A 15,645-nucleotide genomic window follows, 5' to 3' on the forward strand; every position below is an offset into this window, starting at 1 on the left:
TGCTTTATTAAATTGTTCTGCTTTTTTTAAAGGGTTGTGCATCTGAACCCCTAAGTCTCTCAGCTTCTATACTCCTTTTAAAATGTTATCATGTAGTATACCTGTCCTCTCATTCTTCCTCCCAGAATGTATTACCTCATATTTCTCCACATTAAATTTCATCTGCTATTTATCTACCCAATCTCCTAACCCATGTCCTCCTGAATGAATGATTGCCATTTATAAGTAGAAAACAATAACCTCCGTTACTCGTATAAAAAATGAAGTGTGGAATACATTTTTTCCCCCAGTTTTCTCCCACTCTTGCTGGTTCCTCACCCACTCTTGATGTGGGAGTCTGGACAATGAGTGTTGACAGGCTATTCAACTGTGGAGACACCATGAAAAGATCATTCATCTCTCTGTTTTTACAGAGAACAAGTGACACTCGAAAAGCCATATAGAATCTTTAGTGAAGGTTTTTTCTTAGAAAAGAGCCAAGCAAACTGGTGGGCCAGTGTTTGAGTCACATTTCCACTACATCAGTTACAATACTTTTCAGTTTATCTTAATTTTCAACATGATTTTTTTGGTATTTTTTTAAAATTCTATTTTGAGAAGGTGCCTAGTCTCTCCAACACCTTATGCAGATGGTCCAGGATCTTGTTCTGTGTATAACTGTAGGAGTAAACTCCTTTATCACCACTCTGGTTGGTGTTCTGGGTTGGTATTTCATTGTACTATATATACAGGTGTATTAAAGTAAGCAATTGTAAATGTTGGCACTGTAAAACTCGAAATGGATTCAAAATCACCAAATGTTGCAGAGATATCACTATAATAACACAACAGGACTTATTTGTATCATGTTAACTATGCAATAGGATGGTTTGGATGCTTCCTAAAGTCTGTAAGTGGATTCTCAGCAATCCATTAGATTCTGGATAAATGATGATGTCCAGCACTGCCATGAGAGAAAATGCCACAGAAGTACAATAACACTGATTGTTTTCTGGGGTATGGAATTCATCTACATTTTAAACTTAACCTGAACGTTTTACTTTGCCCATTAAAGAACTTAACAATGTTAACCAAAGAAAATTCATAGAAAGTTCAATGTGTGTGTTGAAGTACTCTATTCGGAGGGTGTGATTGTGAAACTATGACATGACCCAGGCTTGATTATATCTGCCTGAAGTAAGAGCAGTTGTTTTCCATGCTGACTCATTTAAGACTGATTACTTGAGCAAGGTATCCCAGCAAGAGTCAGGATGTGAGCGAGCTTGGCCCATTCTTATGTTCTATCAGATGTGGTTCTATGTTGCAGCGCTCCATCCTTTCCTCCTTCACCACCCAACCCAAAATCTGTTCTACAAGACCATTTCCACCGTTCACACTCCTCCTTTCGGCTGATGCATTTACTGCTAAAGATACCATCCTCTCACTCTAATGACCTTTTGCCACCCTGCCCCGTATCCCTCTATTTCCTTCTCCCTCATGTGTGCATCAAGCCTCCCTTTAAATACAACAATGCTAGCTGCTTCAACCACTCCATGTGGCAGCGAGTTCCACATTCTCACCACTCTTTATTTAAAGAAATTCCTCCTAAATTCTATATTTGATCTATTAGCGGCTGTCTTATATTTATGCCCCCTTGTCTGGACTCGCCCATAAGTAGAAACAGTTCTCCAAGTTCTCCACATCCACCCTATCGAACCTCTTCATAATTTTAAAGAAAGAAAGAAAGACTTGCATTTATAAGACCTCCATCGACTCCCCTCTTGGTCTTTGCTCTTCCAAAGAAAAGAGCTCCAACTTGCTCAATATTTCTGATAGTTGCATCCTCTCAAGTTTGGTAACATCCTTGTAAAGCTTTTCTGCACTTTCTCCAGTGCTTCAATATCTCTTTTGTAGTTTGGAGACCAGAACTGCACACAGCAATGTTCCCTCTAATTTTTTTCCCCTGCGCGGGCCCTTTAGTGACCGTGCATGCGCTGTATCTCATCCAGCGGTAGCAGCTGGTGAGCGGCCTGCGCGGGCCCTTTAGTGACCGTGCATGCGCTGTATCTCATCCAGCGGTAGCAGCTGGTGAGCGGCCTGCGCGGGCCCTTTAGTGACCGTGCATGCGCTGTATCTCATCCAGCGGTAGCAGCTGGTGAGCGGCCTGCGCGGGCCCTTTAGTGACCATGCATGCGCTGTATCTCATCCAGCGGTAGCAGCTGGTGAGCGGCCTGCGCAGACCTCGCGACCACCTCGCACCTTAGGGGGAACATTGGCACACCATACTCCAAATGTGCTCTAACCAAGCTTCTGTATACATTTAGCATTACCTCCCAGCTTTTGTATTCTAGTCCTCTAGAAATGAACCCCAATACGTTGCACTCTTTATGGCCATATCAACTTGTGTTGCTCTTCAATCCCAGCTAGTGCTACTGTTTTAACATATGTCTAGTTTTTCTGGTCTGCAGCTTTCAAAAGCTGCTGCCTGAGCTGAGACAGTATTAGGAAATGTTCTGGTACTGCTGACACAGCATTAACCAGTTTGCTCTCCTTTTAGCCTGCCCACTGTTTCTAAACAGACAGGGTACTGAGTTTGGATGATCAGCCATGATCTCATTGAATGGCGGAGCAGGCTCGAGGGGCCGAATGGCCTACTCCTGCTCCTATCTTCAATGTTTCTACCCCTCACCACCATTCCAATTTGGGTTGTCTTGTGATGGTATCTTCTGTTGGTTGAATATTAAACTCTCGCATTCAGTCAGAACTCTATCTTCAATTCCTGTAATCAGATTCCCTTTAGAAACATTCAGTAATCTTTATAATACTTATGTATATAGAATAGTAAATGTCCTGGTAAAACAGGATATGTTAAGTAGGCCTGCTCCTACTGGTCATATGATGACTACTGCTATTTTCCTTTGAAACACTTCCCTCTTTTAATGTGATGTAAAGCCATGTCAAAGGTATTGGCTAAAGTAAGCATTTTGAATAACTGGGAAATTAAAAATCCTGTCAAACTGGAGTCACTCCACTCACTGCCTCTGATTTGTCAAGTTGCTTTTCTGACATCCAGTAGTGGATGAGCAGAAATTCCTTCCAATTAAATATTAGGAAGAACCAAGCCATTGTCGTCTGCCCCCGCCACAAACTACGTTCCCTAGCTACCAATTTCACCCCCTCTCTGACCACTTTCTGAGGCTGAATCAGACTGTTCGAAACCTCGGCATCCTATTTGAACCTGAGCTGAGCTTCTAAGCCCATATCTTCTCTATCACCAATACCACCTACTTCCATCTTTTTTTTTATTTGTTCATGGGATGTGGGCGTCACTGGCAAGGCCAGCATTTATTGCCCATCCCTAGTTGCCCTTGAGAAGGTGGTGGTGAGCCGCTGCCTTGAACTGTTGCAGTCTGTGTGGTGAAGGTACCCCCACAGCGCTGTTAGGGAGGGAGTTCCAGGATTTTGACCCAGCGACGATGAAAGAATGGCGATGTACTTCCAAGTTAGGATGCTATGTGACTTGGAGGGGAACTTGGAGGTGGTGGTGTTCCCACGCGTCTGCTGCCCTTGTCCTTCTAGGTGGAAGAGGTCGCGGGTTTGGGAGGAGCTGCCGAAGAAGCCTTGGTGAATTGCTGCAGTGCATCTTGTAGATGGTACACACTGCAGCCACGGTACACCGGTGGTGGAGGGAGTGAATGTTTGAGGTGGTGGATGGGGTGCCAATCAAGTGGGCTGCTTTGTCCTGCATGGTGTCGAGCTTCTTGAGTGTTGTTAGAGCTGCACTCATCCAGGGAAGTGGAGAGTATTCCATCACACTCCTTACTTGTGCCTTGTAGATGGTGGAAAGGCTTTGGGGAGTCAGGAGGTGAGACATTTGCTGCAGAATATCCAGCCTCTGACCTGCTCTTGTTGCCACAGTATTTATGTAGCTGGTCCAGTTAAGTTTCTGGTCAGTGGTAACCCCAAGGATGTTGATGGTGGGGGATTCGGCGATGGTAATGCCATTGAATGCCAAGGGGCGGTGGTTAGACTCTCGCTTGTTGGAGATAGTCATTGCCTGGCACTTGTGTGGAGCAAATGTTACCTGCCACTTATCAGCCCAAGCCTGAATGCCATCCAGGTCTTGTTGCATGCAGGCATGGACTGCTTCATTATCTGAGGAGTTGCGAATGGCACTGGACACTGTGCAGTCATCATTGAACATCTCCATTTCTGACCTTATGTTGGAGGGAAGGTCATTGGTAAAGCAGTTGAAGATGGTTGGGCCTGTGACACTGCCCTGAGGAACTCCTGCAGCGATGTCCTGGGGCTGAGATGATTGACCTCCAACTACTACAACCATCTTCCTTTGTGTTAGGTATGACTCCAGCCAGTGGAGCGTTTTCCCCCCTGATTCCCATTGACTTCAGTTTTACTAGGGCTCCTTGATGCCACACTTGGTCAAATGCTGCCTTGATGTCAAGGGCAGTCACTCTCGCCTCACCTCTGTTACATTGCCTGTCTTCACCTCTGCCTCAGCCTGGCTGGCTTCCTATCTTCCACCCTCCGTAAACTTTAGCTCATCCAAAATGACGCTTCCCGTATCCTAACTCGCATCAAGTCCTGGTCACACATCACCCCTGTCCTTGCTGACCTACGTTGGCTACCAGTTCAGTAACGCCTTAAATTTAAAATTCTTATCCTTGTGTTCAAATCCCTACATGGCCTCGCCCCTTCCTATCTCTGTAACATCCTCCAGCCCTACAACCCTCTGAGAACGCTGCGTTCCTCCAATTCTGGCCTCTTGTAGGTTCCCCGATTTCCTTAGCCCCACCATTGATGGTTGTGCCTTCAGCTGTCGAGACCCTAAGCCCTACAGTTCCCTCCCTAAAAGTCTCTGTCTCCACTTCTCTTACCACCTCTTTGAAGATGCTCCATAAGAACTAGGAGCAGGAGTAGGCCAATCGGCCCCTCGAGCCCGCTCCACCATTCAACAAGATCATGGCTGATCTGATCCTAACCTCAAATCTACTATCACTCTACATCCCTCCTGAACCCATGTGATCTCCTGGGCGAGGCGAAAAACCAGATAAAAAACCCAATGGCCAATTTGGGAGAAAAAAGTCTGGGAAATTCCTCTCCAACCCATCTAGGCGATCGAAACTCGTCCAGGAAATCACTGTCCCTATATTTTCTACAGTACTTAACCTTCTGTAAAAGGTGATCTCCACCCCAGCCAGGAACAGGAATAGAACCATCTCCTGAAATCTAACACATAATTAGAACACAAGTAGGAGGAGCAGAACCAGGCTACACGGCCCCATGGCTCGCTCCATTACCCACAGGGCCATGACCGTTCCGAACATAGACTCATGTCCAATTTCCTGCCCGCTCCCCGTAACCCCTAATTCCCTTTACTTCTAAGAAACTGTCTATTTCTGTTTTAAATTTATTTAATGATGTAGCTTCCACAGCTTTCTGGGGCAGCAAATTCCACAGACCTACTACCCTCTGAGTGAAGAAGTTTCTCCTCATCTCAGTTTTGAAAGAGCAGCCCCTTATTCTAAGATTATGCCCCCTAGTTCTAGTTTCACCCATCATTGGGAACATCCTCACCACATCCACCCGATCAAGCCCCTTCACAATCTTATATGTTTCAATAAGATCGCCTCTCATTCTTCTGAACTCCAATGAGTAGAGTCCCAATCTACTCAACCTCTCATCATATGTCCACCCCCTCATCCCTGGAATTAACCGAGTGAACCTTCTTTGTACTGACTCGAGAGCAAGTATGTCTTTTCTTAAGTATGGGCACCAAAACTGTATGCAGTATTCCAGGTGCGGTCTCACCAATACCTTGTACAACTGCAACAATACCTCCCTGTTTTTATATTCTACCCCCTAGCAATAAAAGCCAACATTCCATTGGCCTTCTTGATCACTTGCTGCACCTGCATACTAACTTTTTGAGTTTCGTGCACCAGGACCCCCAGATCCCTTTGTACTACAGTACTTTCCAGTTTCTTGCCATTAAGATAATAACTTGCTCTATGATTTTTCCTGCCAAAGTGCATAACCTCACACTTTCCAGTATTGTATTCCATCTGCCAAATCTCTGCCCACTTATTAGCTTGTCTATGTCCCTTTGCAGGTTTTTTATGTCCTCCTCACTCACTACTTTCCTTCCCATCTTTGTATCATCTGCAAACTTTGATATGTTACACTCGGTCCCCTCCTCCAAATCATTAATATAGATTGTAAAGAGTTGGGGACCCAGCACTGACCCCTGCGGAACACCACTAGTTACTGATTGCCAGTCTGGGAACGAACCATCTATCCCAACTCTCTGCTTTCTGTTAGATAGCCAATCCTCCACCCATGCCAGAATATTACCCCCAATCCCATGATTTTTTATCTTGAGCAATAATCTTTTGTGTGGCACCTTGTCAAATGCCTTTTGGAAGTCTAAATACACTACGTCCACTGGTTCCCCTTTATCCACCCTGTATGTTACTTCCTCAAAGAACTCAGGCAAATTTGTCAAACATGACTTCCCCTTCATAAAACCGTGCTGACTTTGTCCTATTAAATTATGTTTATCCAAATGTCCCATTACTGTCTCCTTAATAATGGACTCTAAAATTTTACCAACCACAGATGTTAGGCTAACTGGTCTATAGTTTCCAGCCTTCTGTCTACTGCCCTTTTTAAATAAGGGTGTTACATTAGCAGTTTTCCAATCTGCCGGGACCTTTGCTGAGTCCAGGGAGTTTTGGAAAATTATTACCAATGCATCCACAATCCCTACCGCCACTTCCCTTACCTCTTTACCCAAGCTTTTGGCCACCTGTCCTAATATCTCCTTATGTGGCTAGGTGTCGGTGCAGGCTCGATGGGTCGAAATGGCCTCTATCTGCACTGTGGGGTTTCTGTGATTTCTGTGTCAAATTTTGTTTTATAACACTCCTGTGATGCGCCGTAGGATGTTTTTCTACATCAAAGGCGCTATATAAATGCAAGTTGTTGTCGCTATTGTCTTGATCATTGCTTGTACAGCTTCTGAGTGATTCAATTCCAGTCCATATGTGGTTAGAATCATTTCAGTTATGTACTATTTTGCCATGGCAGTGTTTTGTGCTGAAGTTGGCTTTTGACCTTGAGTTAAAAGGGTGACATTTTGGAACGTGCTTGGTTAAATTAACTTGGTGCATGTATGCTATAACTCGGAACAAACAAGGTTCTAAAAGGTGAATTTACATTTCAACAATGTGCTGAAGTTGTGAAACTCCGGCATCAAGCTGGGCCCTGACTCCAAATTTACACTATAAAACGTTAATATGAAGTGGTTTCAATTTGGGCTGTGTAAGTGCAACGAAATCTGTTGCTTCTAATATAAAATGAATATTATTACAACAATGTGCATTTATGTAGTGCTTTTAACATAGAAAAATTACCGAAGATGTGTGAGGAAAATGGACAGCAAACAGAAGGAGTAATTTGGAGGGTTACGTAAAAGCTTGGCCAAAGAGGTGGAGTCTAAAGAGGGCCTTAAAGAAAGAGAGGAAGGTGGAGAGATGAAAGGGATTAAAGAAGGAAACCAGAGAGTGGGACTGAGACAGGTGAAGGCATGGTGTCTAATGGTAGGATGAAAGGAGGGCAGAGTCAGAAGAATGGGGATTTTGGAGGCTGGTGGGGGAGTGGGGCAGAGTTGTAGGACTGGAGGAGGTTACAGAAATGGGGCAAGGCCATAGGGATTTAAAGGTGAGGAGAAGAACAACTACAAATCACTCAATTAGTTTGGAAAATAAGTTTGCATTATACAGGCAAAAATGAAGTGTGCATGTTCACTGGTACACTCTGAAGTGTAAACTCCACTTAAACTAAAATTAGGTTTAAAATTTGAACATACTCTGTACTCTACACGTGTGGCAATTCTTTGCTGCCACAGTGTTCATTGAAGAATCTATTAATAAAATGAAGTAAAATACAATTTTCAGTATAAAACTAACAATAATAAAGTCAGAAGTGATTGCAAAATAGTCACCTCATCAAGGGCTTCATATAATGCCACAAATAGTGAAAGCAAAACTCAAGCAGTTAAGTTTAAAATTGCTCCAGTGTGTCATACTTGTAAAGTTATGTATTCTGTGGAGTTCCTGGGGGCTGGGCTTAATTCCAATTTTTGCTGTTTTATTTTACTTTTTTCCTCAGTATGTAAAACTTATTTTGCTTTTTTGGGTGGCTTAATCTGTTGGCATGCAAATATGCTGCAAATAATGGGAGAGGAGTTGAGCAGACGCAAGATACGTCTCAATGCGGAGGGAGTACAAATCAATCTGCCATGTTCTTGTGAGCTTCCTCAAAGATAGTTACAAAGTGGCATGGTCCTCTGAGAAAGTGTAGTCTCTGCCTTCTGTGTCAGCAAATTGAGGGAGACTTAAAGAAAGACAAACAATATTTTTTAAAAGCTGGTTTTTTTTAATGGATTTTATGGATCCTGGCATGTGATTTGTGTTCTCATTTTTCTCATTTCCGCCTGTTGAGCCCTTTGTTTACATTCTGTATCTCAGCACTAATACTTCATCACAGTAACTTAAATTTGCAATCAGTGAGAGATTTGTTCATCTCACACCTAATACTTTCTACGTTTCAGGCACTGTGCATGAATCAATAAACATTGACACAAAACGTCAGTTGTCTTGACTTAATTAGGTTATAACCAAACTCTCTTGAGGTAATAGATTAAATATAAGTTAAAAAGATTACGATGCTTTTTCTAACCAAAAAGAATTCTTTCTCTCTTTTGGTCTATGTTGAGCAATAATCTTTTGTGTGGCACCTTGTCAAATGCCTTTTGGAAGTCTAAATACACTACGTCCACTGGTTCCCCTTTATCCACCCTGTATGTTACTTCCTCAAAGAACTCAGGCAAATTTGTCAAACATGACTTCCCCTTCGTAAAACCATGCTGACTTTGTCCTATTAAATTCTGTTTATCCAAATGTCCCGTTACTGTCTCCTTAGTAATGGACTCTAAAATTTTACCAACCACAGATGTTAGGCTAACAGGTCTATAGTTTCCAGCCTTCTGTCTACTGCCCTTTTTAAATAAGGGTGTTACATTAGCAGTTTTCCAATCTGCCGGGACCTTTGGGAGGGAGCAGATAACCCTCCAGGCTTCTGCTAGTGTTGTTGTTGAGCTAGTTCTTACCATTTTTGTTTGAGGACATTGGCCTGAGGTTTTATTGAAATGTTTACTAGGGTGGATTAAAATACATACTAACCTAATAATGAGCAGTGGCTAGCGTTGACTGTCTTAAATTTAATTTTGCAGGTCTGCTTTGACTGTTCAGCCAAGAACCCTAGCTGGGCGAGTATAACCTATGGCGTCTTTCTCTGTATTGACTGTTCAGGGACACATCGATCGCTTGGTGTTCACTTGACTTTTATCAGGTACCGTAGCTTCTAGGACAAATCTCCTGCCGGCTGTGTGAAATACAAAGAGTGACCTTTGTCTTTTTAAGATGTGTACTGGAGTGTATTTTTGCTTCCTTCAATATCCAGATATTAATAATATATGCAATTTCAAATATGTGCAAAAAATAACCTGAAACATTACGTATACATTAAGCTGTTGATGAAATTTCAATTCTAACACAAAAACATTATAAGCTTGATTGGGGAACTTTAAAATTCACGTGTCTGCACATTCAGCAATTTTTCTGTTAGTAATGATTATGACCCGTGTAAAAATATTGTTTTGCAGTAGACTGAATAGATATCTATTGTAGTGCTTCAGATAGGTTTGGGCATCATATGGGAGCAAAGAATGTCAGCAAACACAGTACCCTCATTATCTCCAGTGGTGCCAACCTCCCAGAAATGAAGTATGGAAGCCCTGTGGCATGATATTCTATCTCACCTACAATGAAAACCGTACTCATGCTAACCTCATTATACCACCTATTGCAAAAAGTATATTTGCTCCGACTGGGAGTTGTCCAACTAAATCTACCACTCAGTTTCTTCTTGTAAATCACAGAAGTGCTCAATTGGAACTTGGTAAAGTGAGGTCTTCTCATACTGTAGAATCTACTTTGTAGTTAATAATTTAGAAAATAATTTTATAAATTGGCAGTTAAAAGATAACCAGGAAAAAGCTTCATAATGCTTTTATCCTGTAGTTTCCTTCCTAACCTCAATATTCCATTTTTTTAAAAAAACAAACAAAGTTTAAAACATATCTGTATTTGTGCCTGGCCTTGCGATTAGACCTCCAGTTTCATGGCTGATGTTGCAGTATCTGGCCAGGTGCGCCCAGATGGTCACCATATTAGGCAAAGTATCGCATTCACTGGGATATGGTTCAGATAGAATAGCTTTTAAAACTGGTTGTAGTATTTTAGATCATGTCGACCGCATCATTTTCAAGGAATCTTCAAGTTGGGGATTTTCTGTATTCACGTGAATGTTTGAATTACTTAGTAACGAGGTATAAAAAATGATCATCTGTTTTAGGATGTATTCTGTTAGCATTAAGTTGGCAATCTCACTCAGAGGCCAGGATGGCTGCCGTGCAAAATGGAAATACTTATGCTGTCGTAGGTAGTATACCTTTGATTGTGGGATGAAAATACCTTGTTGGGCAGAGTCGAGAGAGCTTTACTCAGATAGAGAGCACTGCAGAGCTCCAGCCACCAGGTGATAACAGAGTGGATTAGAGTTTTGCTGGTGGTGGAGGAGGTGAAAGAAAGCATCCTGGAGTCAGATCAGATGTGGTGGAGGAAGCAGAGTTAGTGGTTATGCCACGGTTCCTGAACCTCTAGACTAAGTCTATATATAAATTTATGATTTTCTTTAAAGAAGCAGCTTAAAGCATTAAGAACATAAACTTGTATATTTTAAAATATGCTCATTTTGATATTTGAGCAAAATGAACAAGCATTTAAGTAGAATCAGAACAAAGGGTAAGAAAAAAACACATGAGGAAGTATTGGTGGAATGATCTGTCCTCTGCTTAAAAGAAAAACAAGAGATGGTTAGATGGCTGAGATGATCTTTACATCATGATGTGAAGAGTCATAGAAGAAACTAAAGACCAAAGCGAAACTGAGAACGTGTCAATAGCTGGGGCAGTAGGAGGTAAATCAGGTCCAAAATTGAAACAGGAGAGCTGGCAAAACTGGGTGGGGTCTGATAGCCCGAAGAGGAGAAAAGCAGTGGCATAAACTTCCCCTGCCAGTACTCGACATGGATGAAGGGTTATTTTACCTGAAACATGAACTTGTTTGTTCTGTTCATAGATACTGTACATCTCCAGCATTCTCTGTTTTTATTTGATTTCCAACATTGCCAGTGATTTGATTTTTATATGGATGTTGAATCTTATATAATTTTTTTAAAGTGACATCGGTGCTGATATCCTTTTTTACAATATATAGCTGTATACTAGAGAACAGCATGTTTACAGCCAGTAGTCTACATATTAAAATGCAATGACCATGGTTGGTGATTTTAACAAACCATGATGGAAAGCTACTTCTCAGCAATATTGGCTGCTTTCCTTTTAATGTTTTTTTTCCCTTTTGATTATTTGATCTTCCAGGTCAACAGAACTGGATTCTAACTGGTCCTGGTTTCAGCTGAGATGTATGCAACTTGGTGGAAATGCAAATGCTGTAAGTAAACATTTCTGTCAACACTTTCAAAGCCTTGCATTGCAATTGCTTAATTGGCATTGGTGACTGTTTTGTGAATGTTTGTACTCAACTTTTTGTAAAACACAAAACAGTAACGCCTAATAAGCTTGATTCTTTCCTTGTAGAAAGGCTGTAAATGATTTGTTAAGCCTAACAGTAGCACAGGGATATTTAACAAACTTGTGTGAAATAAGGTGTTCGAAGTATCCTGGCTATAACATTACACACCACTGGAATTAAATCAGCCCAAGTCCCTGAATCATGTTGAAGGCGTTGAATCCAGAGAAGATGGGAAAGATCTTAAATTACATTTCTATGATCATACTGTGATCTAAGCAAACTATAAAGAACACAGCTGTATGAATAATTACATTTGAAGATTTTCTGCAGAATAATTATGATGTTATGGAAGGTACAACATAAACTGGCTGCAATCTCCTTACATACTATAGTTGATTTCTGAAGTACCAGTGTTGTCATTGGGCTTATTTAACTTATTGATACCAAAATGCTGCAGGGAGGGAAAAAAAATCATACTTAAGATGACATTCTTTCATATTGTGTGGTTCTTGTGTGATATTCCTAATTCATTACCTGAAACTGCTCTCTCTACTATTGGCAATGACCGATCTGTAACCAGCACTTCACTCAAGTGTTTTATAGCTGAAAATGTTCTCTCTAGACTAACCCACATTTGATATAACAAAATCTATCATTGTTCTACAGGGAATTTTTCCACACATTTGTACTGAATATGAAAATTTCACCCATCCTTCATTATACTCCACTGAATGCGAATTGTGTATTCTGCAATTGTGACTGTTGCATGAACAAATATATGGCAAAATCAATAATAAAAAACAATGGCTATGGTGTTAAAATGTTGTCTTGTAGTTGTTCAATAATTTACTTTGATAACAGCACCCTTTGTTTTCATCTGTGAGCATCCTAATCACACCAGTCACTTTGATAAGCCCACTGGGCAATATTTAATGCTGTAAGCCTACAGTTAGCTTGATACCAGTGTGTCTTTACAAGCTCCGTACAGAGCTTTTTCTTGTAACAATGCTGGACAGTGGCAGTGATGTACATATGTAATAGGCTGCAGAAATACATACACAAAAGCCACTAAGTGCACTGGAAAATAAAGTCCATATTTTTCCTTGCATTGCTGCATCTTTAGCCTTGTACGTATAGTCCAGAAGCAGGCGAAGGTAACTTTATTTTTGTTTTCAATAGAATGCTTTCTTCCATCAACATGGTTGCAACACTAATGACACTAATGCAAAATACAACAGCCGTGCTGCCCAACTTTATCGAGAGAAGCTCCGATCAGTGGCAGTTGCTGCAACAAGAAAATATGGAACCGAGGTAAGTACAAGTCATTGTAAGAATGACTGGCTGTAATTTAGTACATGAGGCACTTTAATTCAGGAACATTCAAGCCTGACCAGTGAGACTAGGATAGTTGTTTCGGGGTTTAAGTGGAAGAGCTGAATTGGTACCACTGTTTATTTATCTTCTTAAACAAGTTCAGTAGTTTGTTTTTTCTTGTAACAACTGCAGACATAAGAACATAAGAAGTAGGAGCAGGAGTAGGCCATACGGCCCCTCGGGCCTGCTCCGCCATGCAATAGGATCATGGCTGATCCAAATCTAGACTCAAGTCCACTTCCCTGCCCTCTCCCCATAACCCCTAATTCCCTTATCTGCTAGGAAACTATCTCCATTTTAAATTTATTTAATGTTGCAGCTTCCGCAGCTCTGAGGTAGCAAATTCCATAGATTTACTACCCTCTGAGTGAAGAAGTTTCTCCTCATCTCAGTTTTGAAAGGGCAGCCCCTTATTCTAAGATTATGCCCCCTAGTTCTAGTCTCACCCATCAGTGGAAACATCCTCACCCGATCAAGCCCCCTCACAATCTTATATGTTTCGATAAGATCGCCTCTCATTCTTCTGAACTCCAATGAGTAGAGTCCCAACCTACTCAACCTTTCCTCATACGTCAACCCCCTCATCTCTGGAATCAACCGAGTGAACCTTCTCTGAACCGCCTCGAGAGCAAGTATATCTTTTCTTAAATATGGAAACCAAAACTGCACGCAGTATTCCAGGTGTGGCCTCACCAATACCCTGTATAACTGCAGCAAGACTTCCCTGTTTTTATACTCCATCCCCCTTGCAATAAAAGCCAAGATTCCATTGGCCTTCCTGATCACCTGCTGCACCTGCATACTAACTTTTTGTGTTTCATGCACCAGGACCCCCAGATCCCTTTGTACTGTAGCACTTTGCAGTTTCTCTCCATTTAGATAATAACTTGCTCTTTGATTTTTTCTGCCAAAGTGCATAACCTCACACTTTCCAACATTATATTGCACCTGCCAAATCTCTGCCCACTCACTTAGCCTGTCTATGTCCTTTTGCAGGTTTTTTATGTCCTCCTCACTCACTGCTTTCCCTCCCATCTTTGTATCGTCGGCAAACTTTGATATGTTGCACTCGGTCCCTTCCTCCAAATCGTTCATATAGATTGTAAAGAATTGGGGTCCCAGCACTGACCCCTGCAGAACACCACTAGTTACTGATTGCCAGCCCGAGAATGAACCTTTTATCCCAACTCTTTGTTTTCTGTTAGATAACTGATGGGCCTTCAATAACCACAAAACTAGAAGTTATAGACTTAAACAAGTTGGCTTTTAATCACTAAGATCAGAGCTAACATCTCAACATGCCGACTGGTTCACAGGAATGAGTCATACAGATCCTGGGATCTTTATGTAAGAGAAGTCCGGGGCGGAGCCAAGAGCCAAGACCTGGAACCTCCCAGGTTAGTCGGGAAAGAGGAAGTGAAACTATACACAGTGGGGGAGGGTAATATACATGAGTGCAAAACGAATACAGGATCAAGACACAGATTTCATTACATTCACCCCTTCTATAGATTTAGTCCATCGGGGTGATGTTTCTTAAAAGTTGGTATAAGTGAGTCTGTCAGGAGGTTTTGCAGTTCTCAGTGATCGGCGCAAAGCCGGTTGGGGTGCCTCTAGGGGAGTGGATTCTGGTTCCTCCGCTGTCCGGGCCTCCGCAGTGTCTTCCAGGTTATCTGCAGTGTCCTCCAGGTTAAAGTTGGGTATTGATACCTCTGGGCGTCCTGTCTCTTTGTAGTGTAGGTCTTCATCAGGTAGTCTCCCATCGTTCTCTCCGCTCCCCGAGGGAGCGAGGTCTTTTATGGAAACAGTGTCCTCTCGCCCGTCAGAGTATTCGATATAGGCGTACTGAGGGTTTGCATGGAGGAGCTGTACCTTTTCCACAAGGGGGTCCGTTTTATGGCCCCTCGCGTGCTTCCGCAATAGTACTGTCCCCGGAGACGTCAGCCACGCGGGTAGAGATATGCCCGAGGTGGATTTCCGGGGGAAAACAAACATCTTTTCGTGAGGGGTAGCGTTAGTGGCAGTACATAACAGAGACCTTAAGGAGTGGAGCACGTCTGGGAGGACTTCCTGCCAGCGTGAGGTCGGAAGGCCTTTTGACTTTAAGGCTAATGTGACAGCCTTCCAAACAGTAGCATTCTCCCTTTCCACTTGCCCATTACCCCGGGGGTTGTAGCTAGTGGTTCTGCTAGTGGCTATCCCCTTCGAGAGCAAGAACTGGCGCAGCTCGTCACTCATAAATGACGTCCCCCTATCGCTGTGTATGTAGTTCGGCATGCCAAACATGCAGAATAGATTACAGAGACACTTGATGACCGTGGCACTGGTCATGTCTGGGCAGGGAATGGCGAAGGGGAAGCGGGAATATTCATCAATGATATTGAGGAAGTATACGTTACGGTCGGCAGAGGGAAGGGGTCCCTTGAAGTCCAGACTTAGGCGCTCGAATGGCCGTGTGGCTTTGATAAGGTGTGCACGGTCAGGCCTGTAGAAACGAGGCTTGCATTCCGCACAGATGCGGCAGGCTCTGGTCATTGCCCTGACCTCCTCGATG

General features: G+C 42.5%; 1 protein-coding gene across 4 annotated transcripts in view; it reads left to right on the forward strand.

The window, feature by feature from the left end:
- The window catches only part of LOC147106139 (ADP-ribosylation factor GTPase-activating protein 3-like), an 84,139-nt gene that overhangs the window by 4,558 nt on the left and 63,936 nt on the right, over positions 1–15,645 (forward strand). For all 4 annotated transcript variants that reach the window (XM_086008964.1, XM_086008960.1, XM_086008963.1 and 1 more), the window contains 3 exons: positions 9,293–9,411; positions 11,564–11,636; positions 12,897–13,028. In XM_086008964.1, coding sequence (XP_085865090.1) covers positions 9,293–9,411; positions 11,564–11,636; positions 12,897–13,028 — 324 coding nt within the window. The remainder of the gene's footprint in view (positions 1–9,292; positions 9,412–11,563; positions 11,637–12,896; positions 13,029–15,645) is intronic.

This window comes from Somniosus microcephalus, chromosome 16, assembly GCF_052327205.1.
Source record: "Somniosus microcephalus isolate GS21.2 chromosome 16, FLI_Smic_1.0, whole genome shotgun sequence".
Lineage (NCBI taxonomy): Eukaryota > Metazoa > Chordata > Chondrichthyes > Squaliformes > Somniosidae > Somniosus > Somniosus microcephalus.